A 22640-nucleotide genomic window follows, 5' to 3' on the forward strand; every position below is an offset into this window, starting at 1 on the left:
CTAGAAGTGCCTTGGACTTTTGATGATCGGTGAGTCAGTGAGTGACAAAATTTAGAAACTTTAACAAGTTGTCATTCTTAAACTACTGGTTCAAATTGACTGAAATTTTAAATATTCCGTGTTTATACAATACCGGATTAGTTACTGAAGATTCAGGTTTCTTGCTTTATCCACAACCGAATTATAGGGGGTCGAAAAAGGCCCGAATTGCTTCGAGAAAAGGATGGTACGGCCGTGCCGCTTTTTTTTGCTCGACTTGGCGGGGGCACTGCCGTGCCCCCAGAAATGTAGTGGATATATAACTATTGACAATACCAATAATACAATAATTAAAGATTATAAACACAGTGATCAGTGCGTGCCACATTTTGAAGACAATGAAGTTCAAATGGCTATAAGTGAGTGCAAAAAAGAAGTAAATTCAAATTACGGATCAGTACAGAAAATTTTCGAAAAACACATGGGTAACTTAAAAGACAAAGGGTTACACCTTACAGGAAATGTTCCTGACTATAAAAAATTAAAAACAGTATTATACAGACACCGAAATAAGTCGTTGAACGTACCAAAAACACAATTTAAGAATGTGGAAGAAATTATAATACCAGAAGAATTTAATAAGTATGTATTGGCTGATTATTGTAATGAAGACTGTAATCGAATAATTATATTTTCCTCGACAGAAGTAAAGGAATATATAAAATGTGTAACGCATTACTTTGGTGATGGCACTTTCGACGGCTGCCCAAACCCATTCGAACAAGTTTATGTCATTCATGGAGACATGGGAAGCACTGAGTTATCCACGAATGTAGCACCATTATTTTATATTCTGTTAAAAAACAAAGAAGGGAAAACTTATGAAAAAGTTTTCGAATTGATTAAACAAACTTTGCCTGAATGGCGTCCATCGAAATTTACCTTCGATTATGAAATAGGAGTAATAAATGCAGCAGCGAAGATTTTTCCTGATATCAAAATAAATGGATGTAACGTACATTTTCAAAAGAACGTTATCAAAAAAGCGAAATCTTTAAATCTCATGGAACACGAAGAGTCCTCGAACCATGTTAAGCAATGCATAGGCTTGGCGTTTTTGCCAAAACAAGATATTGAAGACGGCTGGCTGCATATAATGGAAAATAGGTATAATATCTTGGTTACTTTCCAAAATGATGTTTGAGTACTTAACTCTAATTATATGGCAAAAAAGTAAAGAACAACAATATCAGTAAGGACCTGTTAATTTCATTGCTTTACAAGTACGAACGTTTAATAAGTATTTTTTTCAGTTTCGACGATGAAGCTATGACCAAATTCAATGACTATTTTGTCACTCAGTGGCTTGAATATCCAGACCTCATTTGGTGTTGCCATAATGAACGCCATAGAACAACTAACTTGGCGGAATCATGGAATGGCAGATTCAACAAAGTTATTGGAAAAAATCCCAGTTTATTATTGTTTCTGCAAACAATTGGCAACGACACATGTCACTTTGATATAAAACAAGCCAAGTAAGTTGTATTTTTTAGACAATATTTTTAAGCAGATATAATATTTTTAAAAGCAGATATATATTTTTTTACATAATACGAGTACATAGAAGAATTTGAAAATGGATTTGATTTTATTTATTTTGGTAGATATTATTGGCTGTCGCCTTCTATTACAGACGGTTACTGAAAAAAATATAGCTTAACTTAAATAACTGATGATTTTTGTTATAGCTTTCGACTAAAAAGATCACCTATAAATTCAAGAAAAAGAACAAGTATAGAAATCGACCGCCAGATTCAAAAGCTAACAAAAAGTTACGAAAATAAAGCTATCTCCATTGGTGATTTTCTGATTAACATATCAAAGTCAACATTTCGATCAGAACATTTAAAAAAATAGTTTATTTTAATTTTGTTTTTAGCCTATTAAAATGTTTAATACTTTTTCTCGATGTTGATTATTTTTTGTAGTTTATGTTTACAATTTGCGCCTTTTTCTCCATGTTGATTATTTGTAATTAATATATTTGTCTAGTTGGTTGTTGATTATTTTTGTAGTTTATATAAATTTACAATTACTGCCTTTTCTCAATGTTGATTATTTGTAACTAATATTTATGTCTGGATGTTGTTTTTATTTGTAGTTTATAATATTTACAGTAATACTTTTCTGAGATGTGGATTTTTTATATTTTTTTTATTGTTGATTATTGGTAATTAATATTGTTGATTATTTTAAAAATTACATTGCAATTAATATTTCGTTTTACTGTTTGATATTTTTTTATAAATATTTTGAATTAATAAAAGACTGATTTAATATCGCAAACAGACGTTTTATTGATACACTCCTAAAAGTATTTATTTATAGATACACTTTTCTTTTCAGTTGTACCTTCTATTGTCTAACGTAGATCTAAAAGATGGGTACCATAGCGGGACTTTTTGATAGGTATTTTAAGAGGGTGCCATACCGGGACCATACCATAGCGGGACTAACCGGAAAAAACAGAGAGAGAAGATTATCATCATGTTGGTGGAAAGAAAGATCCACCAATCCATTGGTCACACGTCTAGTTTCCGGCAGTAAGGTTGTCTACAACCTTGATGCTATTAAGTATTAAGTATTGCTTAAAGCAAGTGACACGTACTACGCGAACAAGCCAACTAGACGCTCGGGTGGAATGCGGCCTCCCCTCCGCTCACCACCTCAGGTACCGCGTTCGCCATAGTACGGTTCGCAGCATCAACGCATTCGCACGTTTCGCAGCGCTAGTTATTTCTGTACTTTTTTATTGTTAAATCTTGTTGTTGACTGTTCAGTTTTTTTTTTTTTGTTATCTGTTTAAGTTTTTAGTGTGTTGTTATTCATAGACAGCCCTCGAATTGGGGAAAATAAGACTATTCATAGCGGAGAGCTAACAGTGATATTACGAGTGTTACATTTTTTTTGAAGAAGAAAAGCGGAAGGGTATGTTTTTGATTCCTGTAGATCAAGCAAAAAAAAGAGATTGAGAGATTAACCCGTGAAGCGATTCAGTCAAAAACCGCCGCCGACTGGAAGAAAGAAGTCAATCACATTGACGTATTGGCAAATCAATATTGGGAAAAGGAGAGACTTGAAGAATTACAAAAAAGGCAATTAATTATAAATGTTGGGGAAGACAGCGATCCTGATTCTGAAAATATGAATGTCTCATCGTACGACGAAATGTCAGGAATCGAAGAAATGGATGTTGATTATCACGATAGTTGATAATGTAATGTAAACAAAGCACTTAATCGATATCTGCATAAAAAAAAGAAAAAAACAGAGAGAGAAGATTATCATCATGTTGATGATCATTGGAAAGAAATACCCATCAATCCACTCGACACGTCAGGGCATAAAAAAAAACAATATTATAACATTTATAACAGTGACATGCGGAATTACACTTTCCAATTAATGTTCGAATTATATCGCAAACACGCAAACGATATCAAAATAAAACAAGAAAAAACAGAGAGAAGATTATCATCATGTTGATGGAAAGAAACCACCAATCCATTGGTCACACGTCTAGTTTTCGGCAGTAAGGTTGTCTACAACCTTGATGCTATTAAGTATTAATACAATGAAAACCTCGCACATCACTAACTGAACAACATACATATTTCTGACTTGCTGTTACTATCAACGTCTGATTTGACGCCTAACATAAAAAATGTTATTACAGCAAAAAAATGTCAGAAATCACATTGATTATATCCAATTCTGTGTCTTTATTGGGCATAAGATGCTCTTTGTTTTATTATTTCATTAAAAACAATTATGTTTTATAATACTGGAGTTTAATTTTATAAGCCTCACTATAAGTAACCAAAATAGGAACCATTCTGTTTGGCCCAACTGTTAAAAAGGTTGAGCAGCCTTGATCTACATAAATGACGTCTAGCGAATCTTCGTGCAACCGTGAACGGGGCACTATTACTTTTCGTACAAACATCGACCAATTGAAATCTAATATAAGAAGTAATTTTTGTTACATATTAAATTAATTTATAAGTAGTAAATTTGCATTTTATGAATCCTCCGGTTGCACCCAACGTTATGTGGTAACTTATAATTGTTCCTCCGATTATTGACACTGACAATGTTATTAATACAATGAAAACCTCGCACATCACTAACTGAACAACATACATATTTCTGACTTGCTGTTACTATCAACGTCTGATTTGACGCCTAACATAAAAAATGTTATTACAGCAAAAAAATGTCAGAAATCACATTGATTATATCCAATTCTGTGTCTTTATTGGGCATAAGATGCTCTTTGTTTTATTATTTCATTAAAAACAATTATGTTTTATAATACTGGAGTTTAATTTTATAAGCCTCACTATAAGTAACCAAAATAGGAACCATTCTGTTTGGCCCAACTGTTAAAAAGGTTGAGCAGCCCAAGGGCGGATCCAGCTTTAGTGCCAGGGGGGGGTCACATAGACGTGGTCAATTTTCAAAAGCTATATTTTGGTAATTTAATTGATACGTAGATTTAAAAAAAATGGTCAAGTGCGAGTCGGATTGGCGAACCAAGAGTTCCGTACAAACATTTTTATAATTGTTTTAATATAAAAATGCTTTTTGCGATTTTTCCTTTATCTGTGCTATAAGACGTAAGTTTCTATTAAATATCAAGATTCTGTGTTCACGGGAATTACCCTATAGGTTTTGATTCCTGGCAACACTTGCGAATGTTGATATTAAGCATGAAATGTATGTTTTAAAATTTTTCCTCCATCTGTGCTGACATTGCTTTTAACCAAATTTCAGAACTCTGTATTCACAGGAAGTAGTACAATACCTATAGATTTTGATTCCCTTGCGATAATGTCGAAATTTGCGATAATTTACGGCATAAATGGCTGTATCTTTTGATTGCGTTGGCTTATAAGTTTGATTTTTTCACAGTTATAAGGAACCGTAGATTTGAGTATTCGGTATGAATTTCAGATTGATACCTCCACGCGTTCCTGAGAAAAAGGGTCTTCACAGGCAGACAAACTTGAAAAATATATATTTTTTGCAATTATTCCTGTATCTGTACTTTAAGATGTTGCTTTGTACCGAATTTCAAGATTCTGAGTTTACGGAAAGTACCCTGTAGGTTTTGAGTTTTGATTCCCTTGCGAATGTCGAAATTTGCGAAATTTTTCGGCATTTACGGCTGTATCTTCGTTTCGTTGACATAGAAGTTTGATTTTATTATAGCGTAAAGGTATTTTAGACTTGAGTTTTTGGTATGAATATCAAGTAAATACATGTCAGCTTTCATGAGTAACAGGGTTGTAAGTTAAAATTTTTTTTTAATATTTTTTTTATATTATAATCTAAGGAAAAATTCATGCTTTTCGCAATTAGTAAACAAAGTCGTTGTCTCTGTGCCTATGTCCCTATGTATGATTAAATCTTTAAAACTACGCAACGAATTTCAATGCAGTTTTTTTAAAGATAGAGTGATTCAAGAGGAATAGTATATAATTTATAAGGTTTTAGAGAAAGTGGGCGCAGCCGCGGGCGGTAAGCTAGTCTGCGTTATAAGACGTTTGATTGTACTAAATTTCATGACTCTGTGTACTCGGGAACTACCCTGTAGGTTTTGATTTCTTAGGGAGTGTCGAAAAATTTCAGCAATTACAGCTGCATCTTTTGATTACGTTGGCTAAAACGTTTGAATTTTTCACAGCATCAAGGGACCGTAGACCGTAGGATTTCGACATTAGCAAGGGAATCAATACCTGCAGGGAGCAGCCTGTCCCGTAAACACAGTCTTGAAATTGAGTAAAAAGTATCGTGTTATAGCACAGATGTAGTAATAACTGCGAAAACCCTAATTATTTAATTAAATTAAATAAAAATATATTTTTAAATAATTTTAAACTTACAATCCCTTTACTCATGAACGTCTACATGTATTTAATTGATATTCACATCAGAACTCAGGTCTATAATAACTTAAATCTGTTATTTAATTCAAATTCTATGTCAACGCAATCTGAAGAAAAAGCAATTAGAGCCGCATATTCTGTAATTCGCAACTACTTGCAAGGGAATCATCAATCAAAACCTACAAGGTACTTCCCGTGAACACAGTCTTGAAATTTGGTTAAAAGCAACGACTTAAGCACTTACAAGCACAGATAAAGAAAAAAATCCTTTAAACAAAATTGTAAGATACAACATAATGAAAAAATATGTTTGCTCGGAGTCCTCGGTGCGCGAGTCCGACGCGCACTTGGCCGATTTTTTGTTGTAATTTGACTGTATTTTATAGTGTTCATTTGAAAAAAAAAATTGCTATTTTATGTCTTATCCACGAACTGGGATATTTCGATATTTGAGGTTTTGTGTGAAAAGTGTAACAGCAAAAGTTGTAGAAAAAAATTAATTAGATACAACTTTACCATTACACTTTATTCCGCAGTTATGGTTTTTTTTTTAAATCGAAAAACCTGTTATTTGTCTTTAAATTACGACCACAGGTCGACCCTAATTAACTTTTTCTATAATTTTTGTTGTATTCTCTTCCGTTACCGTTTGTAATTGATTTCATTGTTCTATATTACTTTTATGTCTCAAAATTCAATAAAAACATCATATTGAACAGTATTAATTTGTTAATTTAAAAAAGTTAATATTAAATTAGTGGTCCACTTAGGTCGTGGACCTAGCCCAGGGGGGGGTCATGACCCCGTGACCCCCCCCCTGGATCCGCGCTTGGAGCAGCCTTGATCTACATAAATGACGTCTAGCGAATCTTCGTGCAACCGTGAACGGGGCACTATTACTTTTCGTACAAACATCGACCAATTGAAATCTAATATAAGAAGTAATTTTTGTTACATATTAAATTAATTTATAAGTAGTAAATTTGCATTTTATGAATCCTCCGGTTGCACCCAACGTTATGTGGTAACTTATAATTGTTCCTCCGATTATTGACACTGACAATGTAGGTAGATAATACCTGACTGTATGAGCAAGCACATACAAAGTGCATCAAGGCGCTGAGCTTGCATTCGATATGACCCAAATTATTTCCAACATTTTATATTTTACAATTATATTAAATCAATTCATCGCCGACGGCCATTCCGATCCAAAGTATCTCGTAGATAATTGACTGATCGCAGATGATAATAATTAATAAAAAATCACCGACGGCCACTAAGAGCACCTCGCATGACTCATCATTATTATAGTTTCCGTTTATTACAAGTTTTTATGTTTAAATAATTCTTTTATTTCATATTATTAATTAATTAATTATACACAAGTAGGGATAGCCCGTACACTGACATTGTCAACATCATATCATTAAGATACATTTTTAGAGAATAAAATATTTTATCACATGGCGGGATGAACCTTTTTCTATACTTTAAAAATGCATTTGAATGCAATAAAAACCAAGACCAATAACTCAAGTCAATCCTACTCAATGAAATAAAAATAAAAATGCTATATTTTAATAGCAAAAATATGTCTGTTCTTTAATTGTAAGTTTATGTCCTTATAAGTTGCATGTTTGATGCAATAAATAATTTATTTATTTACTGATTTATCAGAATTTAAATCTTGATATCGTGTCAGGCTGACAGACTCAAACTCAGACATTTAATTATTCAATAAGACTTCTTCTAGAAGCACTTTTGAAACGTCCTAATATATTTTTAACATTTACCACCGATTCAGATGGTAGCCAAACAGACAGACAATGAACACACACAAAGCCAACAACTTTCATCCCCTATCCCTTCTTTCAGGGTTAATTTTGGTAAAAATAAATTTTACTACGACAATAATTGTCATTCCAAATTGACTTACAAATTGATGATGCTGTAAAAGCCATGAAGACATCACAGATGGACAACAGATTTCTGCATTAATAATATTAATATTGAATCAATAATTTAGGAAAAACTATATTTTATCCATATGATTAAGAAGAACAATGTGTTATTCTAAATTGTCAATGCAGTGGAAGCCATGAAGGCATCATAAGAGACAACAGATTTCTGCATTTCTCATGTCATGTCAAAAAAGAAGATACACGGCGGCAGTTATCCCTTCAGCAGATTAATAAACCAAAATCACGAAGACAAACAAATGAAAATTTCAAACAATCTTCTCAATCATCAAAGGGATCAAAATATTCCATCTCGAATGATGATTGGATTTGTAGTACGTGCAATGGGCTATACTCACAAGATGTAAAGTTACACAATGGAGCCGACTGGATACCATGCTCGTTCTGTACTAATTACTTATCATACCCATCGCCAAAGTCAAATTATAAATGACAACCAAGAAATTTTTATGTGTGATGGTTGTAAGTCCAATATTGTTTTTTATTGTTCCCCTCTTTTGATAGTTTCTCAATGATTAATAAACAAATAATTATTACGTTCAATATGTTTATATTTTTTATTAATTTTATTTTTTTGTTACTTTTGTGGTAAAAAATAATAAATACTCGCTTGATTCGGTTATAACAGAATTAGAGAAGTACTATCACCGAATTATGGTGTTTGTCACAGAATTAGACAAGTCATTGCATTGCGTTAAGCTCATTTTACGCTGAGTTAATTCATATGTGTTAAGATTGTGATCAAAATAAGTTTTATTACGACAATTGTTATTTCAAATTGACTTACAAATTGATGATGCTGTAAAAGCCATGAAGACATCACAGATGGACAACAGATTTCTGCATTCATAATATTAATATGGATGACCGAATTCGGAAAAAACAATACTTTCTTATATTTAATTGAGATAATTACGAACAACGATGTCAAAGTATACAATTGTACTGCAGTTGTAGAAAATTTCAGACTGAGCTGAATGACAAAGCGTAGCTAGAGGCAGAGGCAACAATCTATATAATAAAAATGAATCGCCAAATGTGTTGCTAACACGAGATTGGCTGACCCGATTTCGTTAATTTTTATTTTTAATATTCCTTGAAGAACGTTAGAGTTCTTATGAAGAGAAAACGTTAGCATGTACCACGGGCGAAGCCGGGGCGGACCGCTAGTTAAATTATTTAAATAGCGGTCCGCCCCGGCTTCGCCGTTTTTAACTTAAAATTTTAATTTTAAATTTAACTTAAATATATAAATAAGCCAAACACAAACCACGAGGATTTTATATACACAAATTTACACTGACAATACAATCGCGTCGAAAATCTTTCCCAATTTGCACGGCAAGATTACCTGAACTGTTTTATCATAACAATTAGAGAATATCTCCATACTTTTGTATGTGAACTACATAATAACCTACTTAAAATCACACGTTTATAAAGTAGCAACTAGCAACAAGCTATATTTTATATTTTCTAGCCAATGCAAAGGTACAAGTTATATAATAACCAGTCCAAACTCCTAATGCTCCTAAGTCTTAACTCGAGACTTCGAGATCGAGAGTCGAGACATTTGACAGTTCGTTTATAACCACAGATAACTATAGATAAGTCATTTTTGACATTCAGCATTTTAGTCACAGATAAAATGTTAATTTAAAAAAATAAAGCACCCATTCACGAAACTGTTAGATTGCATAAAAATGCAAGATAGTATGGGAATTAGGTAGTTATTTGTAAAATTTATTAATTTGTAGTGTATTTAATTAAATCGAATAGGTACGTTGGATGTAAGCAAATAGTGCCATTATTATTATCACATTGTTTAATTTTCCTTAAAAATAACTTTGAGGCATTCCTCATTATTATCAAATAGTTTCAATATTTTCCTAGCGTCGAACCAAGTAGTATTATTGTGTTTTGAAGTGGAATATAATATTATTTCCGTATTTATTAAAATGCTTTTTAAATATAAGGTAAGATTTATATAAATAGATAATGTATTTGAGACATGTCTTCATGTGCGATATTAAAATAACCGTTTTTACATAATGCATGAAATATTTGAATGTATAATAAACCAACTGTGCCCCGCGGCTTTACCCGCATTTCTCCGCTCTTGTTGGTCTTAGCGTGATGATATATATAATATAGCCTTTAATCTTCCTCGATAAATGGGCTATCTAACACCGAAAAAATCAGCATAATTCGGCATTGTGCGCAACTGAGTCGCATTATGCTCTGTAATTGGAAAACTACCAGTAAAATGTCTGTCAAATGGATATGTATGTCTATTTTTTTTCGTATAGAATACCTAGCGTGCCGTATCTTTTTCGGCTTTTAAATTCTATACGTTTCAGAGACGAACGGCAGAGGCTACTTCAGCCGTCGCCACTTGTCGACGACAGTCGTCGACGCGTCGGCGGCAGCAGTCAATATGGCGTCCGATAAAGAAACATTGTTATTTGTTATGGCTTCTCCACCTATACAATGTTTGCGAAGGTCCGTTCTTTTTAATTACTTTTTTTTTCGAATGCCAATCGCTACTTATGATGACCTAACATCTTTTTTTAAATCTTAAATATCACGCCAAGACACCGTGATGCGGAAAAGTATACCAGCTGAGCAAAGACTCGTCATGATAATAATGGTAGTTTTCCAATTACAGAATACAGAGCATAATGCGACTCAGTGGCGCACAATGCCGAATTATGCTGATGCTTAATTGGAACGTGAATTAGTTTTCAAATGCACCAGCAGGTTGCGCTAAGTTCAGTGTTGACTGTTGAAAAAAAAATATTCATTTAATTATGAACGTAATTATTCACGTAATTGAACAAATAAGATTGAGTTGTCTTCTTCATCTTGATAAATATATTCTTTTCCACGAAAACATTGATGATTGCCTGCTTCATTAAATGATTCGATCAAGCCATTGCAATGTTTACAAAAATATATTCCTGTAAACAAATTTGTTTGTAGATTCGAATTCTAAAATGAAATTGTATTCACATTTTAAATGTGAAATATAAAAAAAAAGTCAATGTTTGTACCTTCATCCATACTTATATTTATTTTTTTAACACAATTTGAATTAACTTTGATTATTTCGAAAAAAGACGGGTTGCACTCCGGGAGTGCCGGCAGAAGTGAAAACTTGATTATTAACGTTGAGCATGTTTGATATCCATCCGTCTTACGCTTTTTTCGATCAGGTCACGTGTCCTGACGTGAGTTGATTTTATACCCAACGCCGCTAAAGAAGTTTTCACTTCAAAAGGGGCCATCCATAAATTACGTCACACATTAATAGGGGGGGAGGGTATCATCTTTATGTGACATAATGTGACAAGGGGCAGGGGGGGTTCAAAAACTTTGTGACGTGACATAATAAAACGAAACGAAATTTGTACGTGAGCAAAAAACTTTGAACAGAAAATTTTTAATCTACCTACTTACCTATATGTATTTATTAATAATTTCGCACTCTCGCTATAAGATTATCTCTTACGCAACAACATTTAATTCCTAGAGTCATGTTGTAATGCAAGTGGGACACTAAAATTTACGATTTTTAAAATTTTCGATATTTAAGATTATTTAATAAGTAAAAATAAGTAAAAAAATGAAAATAACTGTTTTCTTTTGATTATTTTTAGATACATGCATAAGTTTGAAAAATGTGTGACGTCCCATTAGGGGGAACGGGGTACTAAAAATGTGACAACGTGTGACAAGGAGTGGGGGAGGGGTTGAAAAGTTCTAAAATTCGCGTGACGTAATTTATGGATGGCCCCAAACAGGCGCGGTCCCAGGGGGGTGGTCATGGGGGACATGACCCCCCCCAAAATCGTACTCGATAAAATAAAAAAAATCTTATACTGTACAAAATATTAAAAAAAACTGGCCAAATGCGTATCGGAGTCACTTGCACACCTAAAGTTCCGTTTAAAACTGTTATTAATCCCTTGCGAATGTCGAAATTTGCACCATAAACTTATAGATAAACTTTAGATTGCGTTGACCTATAAGCTTTTTTTTCACAGCTTCAAGGGTATTTAAGTAATCAATATAAATAACAGTCTCATAAATCCATGGGGGGGGGGCGGTAGCATACCTTTCCAGCCTCGTGACCCCCCCCAAAATTTCAGACTGGGACCGCGCCTGGCCCCAAAACTACAATAAAACGAAAGCTTTAAAATTTTTTCCAACAATTAATAATATTACTAACGATAATATATAAACAAAACATTTCGATCAATGCCAACCTAAAGGGGAAAACACTTGTTAACTCTTTTTTAGAGTATAAGTATTCTTTGCTTGTTAATTTTCTGTCACAGTTGGCATCGATTGCACGCATCAATTCACGCGCATGAGTGCTCGATTGTGCGAAGCGTTGCTGTAGTTGAAACATTCAACGTTAAGCATTATGCCGCATAATGCGCTCTAGTGCTGTAATTGGAAAACGGGGAATAGTTTTATTGACGTGACAACGTCTTATAATTCGATAGCCGGCTGCACGCACGAAAAAACATGACTCATGCGGCGTTACCTCGCTCTGAGGCGTTCCATGTAGGCTTGAAGTGCAAGCGAGAGCGCGGAACGAGCGACAAAGAAGCACAATAGGCCGTTGTCACGTTCAACTATCGTCAGTAAACCGACTTTACTGACAACCAATTTTTTTATGAAAAAAAAGGTAGATACTTACTGGACATTATTTGCGCACTCTTGGTCTTTGTGTCATCGACTGAAAATATGACGGACGAAACACGTCACAAGCCTTGCCACATGTCGACAGCCGCGGCAGCCGTCGACGTTTTGACTGCTGCCGCCGACCGCGACGCTTCGACGACTGACGTCGAGTGTCGACAGGTGGCGACGGTTGAAGTCTTTACTCTTTATAGTCTCTGCCGTTCACAACTTGCCGTTCGTCTGTTAGAACGCTTATGTATTATGTTTCGTAACTGAGGCCATGATTTTTCGAATTATTACTTACATTTAAAACGCATCTACGCCATTTATATTATATCGTTGCATGTAATGCATCTACGACCTCTTATACATATTATATCGTTGTGTATAATTATTAATCTAATATCTAATATTCTAATATCTAATATTATCTAATATATAATATTATAAAGGCGAAAGTTTGTATGGATGTGTAAAAACTACTGAACCGATTACAATGAAATTTAGCACACATATAGAGGGTAACTTGGATTAACACATAGGATAGTTTTTATCCCGGAAATCCCACGGGAACGGGAACTATGCGGGTTTTCCTTTGCAAACGCGGGCGAAGCCGCGGGCGGAAATCTAGTTGTTTATAAAATATTAACTTACCTATATTACTTTTTATTGCCGGTTCTTCTCCGTAGATACTGCTTTCCGAATCGGTGGTAAATATTAAAAATATGTATTTGACGTTTCAAAAGTGCTTCTAGAAGAAGTCGAATAAATAAATGTTTAAGTTTGAGTTTATTTTATTCGCTGGGTGCTGTGGCTGGGTGCGAAGTATTAGGTGGGGGTAACATAATCTATCGCAGCGCTCATGGTGGTCAAAAGTAGAAATAATGTAAGCTCTGTCATCAGATGTATCTGTCAATAATTTGCAAAGTGATTCTACATAAATACATTTTAATATCATTATTTAATCGCATTAGTCCGCTAATAAAAATGAGTCACAGTAGTTGTTGTGTTGTAAACTGCAAGAATACTGGCAGAAATAGTAAATGCAAGTTTTACCGATTCCCAAGAGCTACTTGGAAACTTGAACAATGCAAGAAATGGATAGCTGCCGTCAAGAGAATGGAGTAAATAACATCATAACCACATTAAACCGTCGCGCGTCCTACGCACATTATTTGCTCCTAACTAAATCAGTATTTTATAGTAGGACGCGTGAGAGATATCCTGTATTTGATATTAATCAAAGAATACATTTTATCTATTTGAATTCAACTTTCTTTCAGTGCTGATGGATTGCCATGGTACCCAAGACCAAATGATTTAATATGCAGTGCTCATTTTATTGGTGGGAAGAAATCAGACGAGGCAGCCAGTCCCAGTTACATACCGACGATATTTCCTTCAATTTATCGTTCTAAAATACCAAATGAATCTGCAGCTATGTCTCGGTACAAACGTTTCATGAAAAGGAGAAAGAAGAATGAATTATTTAACACCATACCAACCGACCAAAAATGTATTCACTCATCTGAAACATTTCATCAAGTAGAAATTACTTTAAAATGTGATCAGGAATGTCATGTTGATATAATTTCAAAATCAAACAATGCAGGAAATACATTTGTATGTAATAGATATATTTCTAACCAAGTATGTGATGCTGAAATACAAACAGAAATAGACAATTCTAATATTTATATTAAAAATAACAAGAGAATGAAGGACAATGAATGTAATACCCCTCAAAAAACATATATTGATATGGCAACTTCAACCGGAAAATCAGATTTTACTGGGTTTTCAATTTTCATCGATCCATAATGATGAGTAACTTATGGATCTCGCAGGTGTGACATTCAACAACTTTAGATTGTTATTAAAAACATTAACAATCTGTCACAAATACAGTATTTCCAAAGAAGATAGACTCTTTATTATTCTTTTAATAAAAATTAAAACTGGCATGACATTTTCGGCTCTAAGCGTCTTGTTTGGTGTTCACAGAACAACAATCTCAAGGATTTTCTATTCAACTTTAGAAAATGTAGCTAAATCAACAGCTAATTTTGTTTTTTGGCCAAATAAAGATACTGTTCAAGCTACAATGCTAGACTGTTTCCGTCCAAAATACAGTAACACAAGAGTGATAATAGATTGCACTGAGTTCAGGATAGAAGTTCCAGCTTCAGAAGATAATCGTGTATATTGTTATTCACATTACAAGAAGGGATTTACTGCTAAGTTGCTCATAGGTATTACTCCTGCAGGCTTTATTTCTTTTAAGTCTAAAGTGGCTGGTGGAAGAAAAAGTGATTCGCAAATGACGATAGAATCCGAATTGATTGATTATTTAGATGATGGCGATATTGTTTTAGCCGATAAAGGTTTCCCAGAAATAAAAACAGTTATAGATAAAAGTGGAAAAGAGGTGAAGATTGTTATGCCTCCCTTTCTCAAAAATAAGAGGGAATTTTCTACAGAAGAGACTCAAGAAACATATAATATTGCCAGTGTAAGAATTCATGTCGAAAGGATAATGCAAAGGTTAAGAGTTTACCAAATTTTGAACAAAATTCCTGCAAATTTATTTTACTGCATCGATGACATTGTACATATCTGCTGTGTATTGGTAAATTTACAACCCCAATATTTAAAAAAAAGAATGTGTCTCAGTTAATATATCTTTATTTTTCCAATCAAATAATGTTTTGTTTATTCATATTATTATGCGGAACAATGCAAAAATAATTAAATGTTACTTATTTTTACTTTCAGTCAAACTTCAATCACAACAATAAATAAGTCATAAATATGTAATATATATCTTTTTATATTGCTCATTAATAATAAAATAACTAGTATCACTTATTGACTTCTTTTACTGAACCTACATCACATTGAATATATTTTTTCCAGTAAAATTACATTTTGGTTGTTCAGTTTTATTATTATTACTATCATTTTCATAAGTACTTTCTAAATATAATGATTTTAAATAATGTTGAAAGTAAAATCTTTCCAAAATGACATGTTTCATGAATGCTTCATCACGGTGGACCCCCACTGTGCAGCTACCATGTTTTACAGGCGAGTACACAAAAAGATCACAAACAGTAATTCCAGTTACATACATCTGTACCTGAATTTGAGTATAATACGGTTTTTGTTTTTAACTCTAATCTATCATTTACAAACTAAATACTTGACATTGCACATCTTTTCATTATAATTTATCACGGGTTGTTTTGAACATGATATCGGACATTTGATTTCAACTAGACTTGATAAGATACAATCATTTTCAATGACAACCCCGTCAATGCTGGCACAAAGCCAAGGTTGATATTTGCTTATGATTAAACCAACGTTTTTAACCTCACAGGAATGTAATTTTTCATATTCATGCAAAGCGTGCTGTTCATTTCTTGAACCATATTTTGTTGCCTCACATTCAATTTTTCGTGGGTGTAAAAAGCTTGAAAGTAGACTTTCAGTGGTTTTACTTTTTTGCACTTCAATATTGTGAATGTTTGTGCTCGCTGATATTCTTAAACGCCGGTTAGCATACCAGTCTACACACTTCGATTGCTCAATTGTTTTACAACATACATTAATTAAGGTTTCTTCATTTATCTGTATGTTTTTTTCATAGAACTGTTGTAATTGTTCTTCCAGTAGTAGTAGTTCTTGTATTTAGTCTGATATACTTCAAATTTATCCTTGAAAATTAAAAAACTGATTACAGATGCCTCACAGTCTTCTCTCACCAAGTTTGATTCTGTATGTTTTATTATTGTGTCTACCTTAATTATAAATGCATCCTCCATTTGAGATGAAGCTTCCATCACAGGTCTTAAATCTGAGTGTTTTGCTAAGTCTGACAGATCTATTGTCATTGGCTCATAAGATATTTTTTGTTTTGTTGGAAACATTTCATCAAAATATCTCCCTTTGGAATATTTTTCTTTGGCAAATTGGCGTGCACTTGGCCTACCCCACTGTTGCTCGTGACATGTTATTGATAGGCTCTCTTCATGGTTTATGAAGTGGATCAAAGCAGCGATATGCTTGCATTTACCACTTTGATTATAAACACAATTACATTTAACACTAGTGACTACTCGTGCTCTATTCACGTTTAAAACCGTTTTGTAAGGTGGCAACGTAATAGATGTTTGCCTTATGATGAGAGCGTGAATTATTGAACTCTGCCCTTCTTTTGTTCTTGATTCTTCTACATTTGGACATGTCCAGCCATTACCAACAACTTTCCTTTAGGCTTTAATTACAGTTTGTGGTTGGAATTTGATATCGTGAGTAACACTCACAAACCCGGTCTTCAAAACAATACTCATTTCGATCTGAAAACGATATTTAATTTATTACTAGCGATACAGGAACATTTAAATGTATTTACTGTTATATAATGAAACCATTACAGTAGCTTTTTCTTATTGTTTTACTGTAAAACTACAACTATAAATGAAGTAAACAAGCCCTGACACAATCAAAATTAAACACACTTTTTGGACATACCTCATTTGATTTAAATGACCAAAATAATTTCAATACCTTTTTTCCACCCAAATCGTGGTATCACAACAATTTATTAGTCGAAAATATTTGTTATTTTTTCATTTCGATATTTTTTCACACGTAGTATTTGTATTCTCTTTGTTTTTCACCAATATACGGCCTAAACGTCAATGTGACAGTGCCCACAAAGTTGTGGACGCTCTGAGTGGACGCTAGTTGGCGCTGTAATCGTGCACAGAGCCAATGAGCCATCGACCACACAACCACTAGACGCCTAATAACAGACGAACTGTTTCTGTCAACGCATGTGTCTAATAGGACTTATAACCGCTGCCATACGAAACGCAACTATCAGTTTCGGCCAGTTCCGTGATCTGTTAACACGTCCGAAAAAAACCTTTAAAAAAAAGAAACAATGGCTCCTTGTAGTATTAAATGGTGTGGTAAAACGAGTAAAACCTCAAGTTTGCAGAAGGACGGGATTACTTTTCATATTTAAATAGTTTGTTTGCGTATAATTTAAATATTATTACGAACAATATTTTATCGGAGTTCTTTTTACGCTGGTACTGGTCAATTGACAAAGCGCGTCGATTATATTTGCATCTCTTTCTTTCGTATGCACCTGATTACGCATCCCTTTTCTTCTATGGTGTGGCACGTGTAACTAGTGACATACCAGTTGTGATTGTAAATTGTATCGATAATAATAATTATCGAAAACTATTTAGGTTCGCGATTTTATACTATAATTAATGACATGAATGACGTTGCATAACATAGTTATATTATAATATAAAATGTTAAGTTTTTGTAATAAAATAATATGATTACTATAACACTAAAAATGAAAATCGAGGTTAAGCAAGGGGCATAATTTAGATGGGTGACCGATTTTTTGCAGATTTGTTGTTCTTTAGCCTGTTTGTACGGAACCCTCAGTGTCGCGAGTCCGACTCACGCTGGCCTTATTTTTATTAATATGTATTAACATCGTATTCAATTTCCAATGATAAAGTATGTGTATACAAAATACCTATATCGATAAAGTATGTGAATACAAAATATATCGATAAAGATATCGATATATAAATTTACTATGTCTCATCTCTAGGACATTTGGTGACCTTGAATTAGCCAATGAGAATGCAGCGCCCCGCTTCACCATACCTCAAGTTGTTGACAGATTGAACTTAGTACATACAAGCTAACATTAGGCGTCTAGTGGTTGTGTGGTCGATGCAATGAGCCAATATATTATTATATTTTTTTTATGCAATAGGGGGCAACCAGGGGCAACAGAGCAGCTACCTAGTGGTAAGTCACCTAGTGGTAAGTGCTCCACGTCGCCCATATGTACGCACAGTGCCAGAGACATTGTGAGTATGTTGCCGGCCTCTCAAGTAGGAATATGCTCTTTTCTTGAAGGTCTTTATGTATTAGGTAGTTCAATAAAGAAACGAATCTTCAATGGCGGCCAAAGCTGACACTGACGTATGGTAGGGTCAGCAAAAAAGAAAATAAAAATAACGTAAATGGATAATTATTTTATTAATTATTTCAAATTGTTTGTTGACAAACTTTTTTGTTATGGTATTTGTGTATTTATATGAATTATCATATTTACGTATACAGAATGTAACAAAATCCCCATAATATTTGTAATGAGCCCATAAAACTGAACAACTTTTCCCAAAGAACATATTTTGTCAAATTCCAATAAAACATTATTTACTTTCGCAAATGCATAATTGTCATTGTAAATTTATGATAAAAACTATTATAGGGAAAATCAAATACATTTTAGTGATTTTATTTTTCCATTTTTTTTTTGCATGCCGTACGGCCGTGTGTAAGCGAGAGGGAATGATAAGCGCCGCCATTGAAGATTCGTTTCTATAATGAACTGCCTTTTAACTACAAAGTTTTATTAGACCTAAATCAAAAGTATCCTCAAATACGTGCGAAAGTTCATAATTATTTATCTGTAGTGTCGTTCTGTATATTTCATAGAGATGTCATAGAGTATATTTTTTAGCTATGATCTTTTTCTACATTATGGTCGTCATATCACCTGTCAAATCTTTCTTTTTCTTTGGAGTTTGGCCTTCGCGCCGTTGCGCGCTATATTTCTGTTTGATTTTACTCAATTCTCATTTCTTTTGTTTTTCGTTGATTTTTGGTTCTTCTCTGCGTTGACTGCAAATTCCTCCACTCCCGAATATGTTTCCAAGTACATATTTGATTGAAATATTAAGAAATAAAATAAACGGAGTTCTCTTTGAACCACCTATAATATTTCACGAAAATGTTGTGTATTTCGTGACATTTGAGATATTATTATAGTGGACAGTGGTTTGTAGTCAGTCCTACATAAAATTTTGAGGTCTTTGGTGGTTAGTTGTTCTCAACGTTGTTCTTTGTTCGATTTTTTTAGCATTCTTTTTTGTTATAAGGGAAAATATTGTAGGAGTAATGGTTCACTTATTAGAGAATGGAGAATCATGAGTCTGGGAAGGAATGTTTTGTGTTACCCTGTGTTACACTATGTAACAATATGAAATGTATTGTCTTTCATTTTGTTATAGATATTGAAGTCTATTGAAAGGATTGCAATCTGTCTTTCATATCAAAATGTTGTCTATAATAACATGGTGATAGTCTATATAAAGTAGTGCATGTTGTATCATGGATTGGCTAGTAAACATCTTTTGATCATTGCAATGTGTTGACTTCCAAAAATATGAGCTAATTGTTGTTTTTTTCATAAAAAAAAGTAAGTAGGTAAGGAAACAAAACTCAAATTCAAACATTTGTTGATTCAATCCTTCTAGAAGCACTGTTGTGTCATAATATGGTACCTAAAACTATTTACCACACAGTGTATGTTTATTATGTAGGTATTATGTAAAAATAGTTTTTATATGTTGATGTGCTGCGAACAAAATTCAGTTAAAGGGATGTACTTGTGCTTTTTTATATTGGTTGATATTTTGTCTTCATAATGCTATAAAGTATTATTGAAAAAACATCAAGTCTCATGATGAATAAAAACATTTTTTTTAAATGTATTTTACAGTTCAACGGTGCAAGTGGTAACAAAATTGAATCTAATTTATTATTCTCTTATCATACTAGCTGTGCCACACGGTTTTATCTGCATTGATGCGCTCCTTTTGGTCTTAGCCTGATGATATATAGCCTATAGCCTTCCTCGATGGGCTATGTAACCCCGAATGAATTTTTCAAATCGTACCAGTAGTTGTTGAGATTAGAGTGTGCAAACAAACTAACTCTTCAGCTTTATAATAGTATAGATATAGGTATTATAGTAAAGATTGGATTGGAATATATCTAATTAAGAAGGTTTGTGAATATAATGTTGATTTGTTCAGTGTCTAAAACTTAATTTACTTTCCCTGTTGTTCAGCTTGAATGTCAAATAGTTATGTGACAGAAAAGATTTAGTTTTAATGAAATATGGTCATTGTAATGTCTTCTTCGTTTATTCCTCATTGTTGAGGGTTGTTATACTAAACAAAAAAGATTTTGTGTTTATGAAATATCGGTATTGTAATGTCTTCTTCATCTATTCCTCACTGTTGAGGGTTGTGATACTAAACAAAAAAAGTGTGTGCGTGTAACCTTTACGCGCGATTGAAGTAAAACGCACATGTCAATATAACCTTGTTATTGAATATTATAAAATGTCGCAATTGTCAGAAAATTTATTTTTAATTTACTTATTTTAAAAGTAATAAATAAAAAGTATATTTAGAGATTTTCAAAAAATTTTGCAATTTAAAATAATGTTTTTAAAACTGTTGAATTTTTCATTCACTTTGCTATTCACAATTGATCCGTTTGAAAATTTGAAAATAAATAATCCTAATTGATTATGATATTTGCCACTAGCTGGCGTATAAGTCAAGAAGCGTGTAGTATATGACATATACATACTTACAACCAATCAGAATTATTATTTTTAAATGGCGGAAACTACACAGCGTTACTTCCGTCAGAAAAAAAATCTGAGTTACTCCCTAGTCGCGCCTAAAGAAGTTTTACTTCAAAAAGATTTTGTGTTTATGAAGTGTCATTGTAAGGTTTTTTTTTAAAGCACCCGCCATCTCAGAGTGTTGTCTGCTTTCCTCTGGAGTATTGTCCAGGGGCCGTAGTCTGTACATAAGTCGGTAATTATCGACGAACTAATTTATAGTCCCGTCTTCAGCAATGAAAATGATGTCGCTTAATACCTCTCCCTAATTTAGTGGAAGTATACAATGGGTAAAATTTGTTAATAATTTTTATTCTTCACAAAACTTCCCGTAATACGTCAAAATTTTTATAGAATAATAGCCTTGTAGTAATGCATTTTTATCTAAATTAATAACATCATTATTTCAATTCCGTAGATATATGAAAAATAAATAAAATATAGATTTCATGGATTTGGAAAATCATTTCTTTGCAACACATTCGAATATTGTCAAAACAAATTATTCTTTGACATTGTCAATCGTTATGATACCGACGTTTTATGATCTCGACAAGATCTCGATAACTTAAGGTTTGTGTGGGTTAAGGGTTTGTAGATACGGTTGATAATGTCGATATGAAAAATTATAAATTATTATAATTTTATAATAAAAATATATTTCACACTTCCGATGCTACACGAGTTGTTTTAATACAATATTTTTTTTCTCTTATTCAATATTATTGCAATTAAAATAAAATAAAGAAATAATATATTTTTTGTTTTAAGATGTAGGGCAGGGGTCAACAATTAGTTATGCTCGGGGCTTTTTAGAAATGAAATGACCATCGCGGTCCGCACATTTTATAGAAAAAAAATTTATTAAAGAAATGTAGTTACGGAAATAACAAAGATAATTTTTTACTTTTCAATGGGAAAAATGATTTTTTCTGTTGTGGACTATCCGTCTGAAGTTTGGAGTATAATTGGTGCACGCTATTGTCATTAAATCCTGGAGATGTTCATTAGTAAGTTGAGATCGAAATTTATTCTTAATGAAATTCATCTTTGAAAATGCTGCTTCACAAATATATGTTGACCCAAACAGTAAGAAGTTTCATAGCAATTTTTTTTAGTTCTGGATATTTATTACTATATAGATATATAGATTTGTTTATATTTTATACATATAAATTATAAATTATATGTATAAAATATAAACAAATCTAGATTATTTAACTGTGGTCTGACCACAGTTAACTAATCGACAAGCTTGATGGTAAGAACATGGTGCATTATAAATAGCATATCATTTTACCACCAACATTCAAATCATACTTGAAGACATGAGTTGATGAAGGTGATTTCACTGATTCATAATTTATTAGGCAGAAGTTAAAGTTCTCATTATTATTGTGGATATATGTTTATATGAGTAACTTTTATTTAGTAATTCTGGACTATATACTAAATAATGTTGTTTTTATATAGTCAGTAAAAAATAATAAAAAGTTAGAA

At 32.9% G+C, this 22640-nt stretch overlaps 2 protein-coding genes and 1 long non-coding RNA gene across 3 annotated transcripts; all 3 read left to right on the top strand.

Moving 5' to 3' along the window:
• The first annotated feature begins 290 nt into the window (after positions 1-290).
• Positions 291-4440, top strand: LOC149475994 (uncharacterized). Its single transcript, XM_089712559.1, has 3 exons — positions 291-1146; positions 1293-1517; positions 1731-4440. Exons 1-3 carry the CDS (start codon positions 389-391, stop codon positions 1897-1899), a joined length of 1152 nt encoding a protein of 383 aa, XP_089568685.1. The 5' UTR covers positions 291-388; the 3' UTR covers positions 1900-4440.
• Positions 4441-13426: 8986 nt separating this feature from the next.
• On the top strand, positions 13427-17338 carry LOC149475995 (uncharacterized). The gene is made up of 2 exons (XM_089712473.1): positions 13427-13733; positions 13881-17338. The coding sequence occupies exons 1-2, from the start codon at positions 13511-13513 to the stop codon at positions 14426-14428; spliced, it is 771 nt and encodes a 256-aa protein (XP_089568599.1). The 5' UTR covers positions 13427-13510; the 3' UTR covers positions 14429-17338.
• A 1132-nt stretch (positions 17339-18470) lies between these two features.
• On the top strand, positions 18471-21294 carry LOC149475996 (uncharacterized). The gene is made up of 2 exons (XR_016317909.1): positions 18471-20773; positions 21221-21294. It is a non-coding gene; the product is annotated as an uncharacterized LOC149475996 (long non-coding RNA).
• Positions 21295-22640: the final 1346 nt, after the last annotated feature.

The sequence above is a fragment of the Colias philodice genome, chromosome 29, assembly GCF_061535455.1.
Source record: "Colias philodice isolate Cphi_HAF_F1 chromosome 29, ilColPhil1 Martin Lab GWU primary, whole genome shotgun sequence".
In the NCBI taxonomy this organism is placed as follows: domain Eukaryota; kingdom Metazoa; phylum Arthropoda; class Insecta; order Lepidoptera; family Pieridae; genus Colias; species Colias philodice.

What these genes read in the sequence shown, in the direction of transcription:
- LOC149475994 (XM_089712559.1), top strand. Translation starts at nt 389, where the DNA reads ATGGCTATAAGTGAGTGCAAAAAAGAAGTAAATTCAAATTACGGATCA. An exon ending in CTGCATATAATGGAAAATAG is followed by an intron (nt 1,147 to 1,292) that starts GTATAATATCTT and finishes TATTTTTTTCAG; the next exon opens with TTTCGACGATGAAGCTATGA. An exon ending in TTTGATATAAAACAAGCCAA is followed by an intron (nt 1,518 to 1,730) that starts GTAAGTTGTATT and finishes TTTTTGTTATAG; the next exon opens with CTTTCGACTAAAAAGATCAC.
- LOC149475995 (XM_089712473.1), top strand. Translation starts at nt 13,511, where the DNA reads ATGTATCTGTCAATAATTTGCAAAGTGATTCTACATAAATACATTTTA. An exon ending in TGCCGTCAAGAGAATGGAGT is followed by an intron (nt 13,734 to 13,880) that starts AAATAACATCAT and finishes TTTGAATTCAAC; the next exon opens with TTTCTTTCAGTGCTGATGGA.